General features: G+C 32.8%; 1 protein-coding gene across 1 annotated transcript; it reads left to right on the plus strand.

Annotated features, from left to right (window-relative positions):
• The first annotated feature begins 437 nt into the window (after positions 1 to 437).
• On the plus strand, positions 438 to 1,810 carry LOC133031117 (ferritin-like catalase Nec2). The gene is made up of 3 exons (XM_061104454.1): positions 438 to 779; positions 880 to 1,105; positions 1,270 to 1,810. The coding sequence occupies exons 1-3, from the start codon at positions 448 to 450 to the stop codon at positions 1,645 to 1,647; spliced, it is 936 nt and encodes a 311-aa protein (XP_060960437.1). The 5' UTR covers positions 438 to 447; the 3' UTR covers positions 1,648 to 1,810.
• Positions 1,811 to 2,049: the final 239 nt, after the last annotated feature.

Here is a 2,049-nt window from a genome sequence, read left to right on the forward strand (position 1 = left end):
AATATTCAAAATCCATCAAATAAATGTTTATCAATGACAAAAACACAAAAAATTCCGCCTAGAGATAATTACAATTAAAATTAAATGACATACTAAAATCTAGAAAATTAGAGTAATAAAACTTTTATTATAAATGACAACTAAAATAAAAAAAATTAAAATAAAATTGTAATTAATAAATACAAAAAAAATTACAAAATTTACAGCAAAAAAAACCACATCAATTTATTGTGCCACCACATTAATTGGCATCGGATAACTATTCCATTAAGCCTATTATTGAAAAGTTATTTTTTGAAATTTCAATAAATTAATAGGTGACATTATCACCTTAACGTCCACCACTACAAAATATTACTAATGCATTTCCATCTATAAATATACGTATTCTTACATTAGAGTCATCATCACCAAAACTAAGGAATACAATATATATATACTATTTACATGAGTATGAGTATGAGTTCACATATGGGGTCAATGGCCAGTTCAATTGTTGCTTTTGTGCTAGTCCTTCTCCTCCCAAAATACCTAGCAAATAATAATATTGGGAGTAGTGTCCTAAATTCTGATGTTGATCTCTTGGAATTCCCTTTGAATCTTGAGTTTTTGGAAACTGAGTTCTTCTTGTATGGAGCATTGGGTTATGGTTTGGACAGAGTTGCTCCACACTTGACAAAGGGTGGCCCACCTCCCGTCGGTGCTACAAAGGCCAATTTGGACAATATCACAGCAGATATCATTACACAATTTGGGTTCCAAGAAGTTGGACACTTGAGGTATTATTGTTTTTTTATATATATTCATATACATATATAATAGTTAGTTTATACTGTTTTGATTCTAAATATTAAAGAGTTTTATATGCATGCAATGCAGGGCTATTCAACATACAGTAAAAGGATTCCCAAGGCCACTATTGAATTTGAGTTCATCAGTATTTGCAGGAGTAATAAAGGATGCATTTGGGAGAGAGATAACACCTCCCTTTGATCCTTACAGAAACAGCCTTAACTTTCTTATAGCATCATATTTAGTTCCCTATGTTGGACTCACTGGCTACGTTGGAACAAACCCTAACCTAAACAAACCTACTTCCAGGAGTGTAAGCTTCAAAAATTTCATTTCATTCATGTCTATTAATTACTATTTACTACCACAAAAAAGAAAAACACATAGCACTAACAGTTTTCTTTTCTCTATTCTTCAAAATATATCACAAAAATCTTAATTATTTAATTATTTTACATTAATTAATTGTTCGTTCAGCTTTTGGCGGGTCTTTTGGGTGTGGAATCAGGCCAAGACGCTGTAATTAGAGCATTGTTGTATGAGCGTAAGGAGATGACAGTGGAGCCTTATAACATAACTGTGGCAGAGTTCACAGAACGAATTTCTGAGCTAAGGAACAGGTTGGGACGAACTGATGTGACAGACGAAGGGCTTGTGGTACCAATAGATTTAGGCGCTGAAGGAAAAGTTTCTGGAAATGTACTCTCTGCAAATCAAGACTCGCTTTCGTATGGAAGGACACCGGCGGAGATACTTAGAATTGTGTATGGAAATGGTAATGAACGTGTGCCTGGGGGTTTCTTTCCCAAGGGAGCTAATGGTCGTATTGCTAGGTCTTATCTGGTTTCTAGGTGAAACTGTTTCTCATACTACACTAATAAATAACACTTGTAATTTTATAAAATGAATAAATTAAATAACCTCTCTACTTTATAGATTGATGATACATAAATCAACTACTACAATGTTTTGATTGTATATGTATCTTCCAAACTTTCATTTTGAGTTGAATTACAAAGCAATATATGTTTTCATTTTATATGTTTTGTTTTCTTTGCGTAAAACACACAACCGTGTTCATGGGAAAAGTAAAGAGAATAGATTAATTCCTATTTATGATAATGGTGATATCACTGAGTTTTATTCACAGTATATATTTCTCTCAAAATTTAAGTTGGTATTAGAGCATTCAGGTCCTCGCCAATGTCGAATGGACAGAGTCAGATCTCTCAATTCTGACCATCATGTTGTTACAGC

The sequence above is a fragment of the Cannabis sativa genome, chromosome 9 (assembly GCF_029168945.1).
Source record: "Cannabis sativa cultivar Pink pepper isolate KNU-18-1 chromosome 9, ASM2916894v1, whole genome shotgun sequence".
In the NCBI taxonomy this organism is placed as follows: domain Eukaryota; kingdom Viridiplantae; phylum Streptophyta; class Magnoliopsida; order Rosales; family Cannabaceae; genus Cannabis; species Cannabis sativa.

Bases quoted from the DNA above. Each gene is read 5' to 3' on its own strand.
- LOC133031117 (XM_061104454.1), top strand. From the start codon at position 448: ATGAGTATGAGTATGAGTTCACATATGGGGTCAATGGCCAGTTCAATT. The intron at 780-879 runs GTATTATTGTTT...CATGCAATGCAG, and splicing joins CAAGAAGTTGGACACTTGAG to GGCTATTCAACATACAGTAA. The intron at 1,106-1,269 runs GTAAGCTTCAAA...TTGTTCGTTCAG, and splicing joins ACAAACCTACTTCCAGGAGT to CTTTTGGCGGGTCTTTTGGG.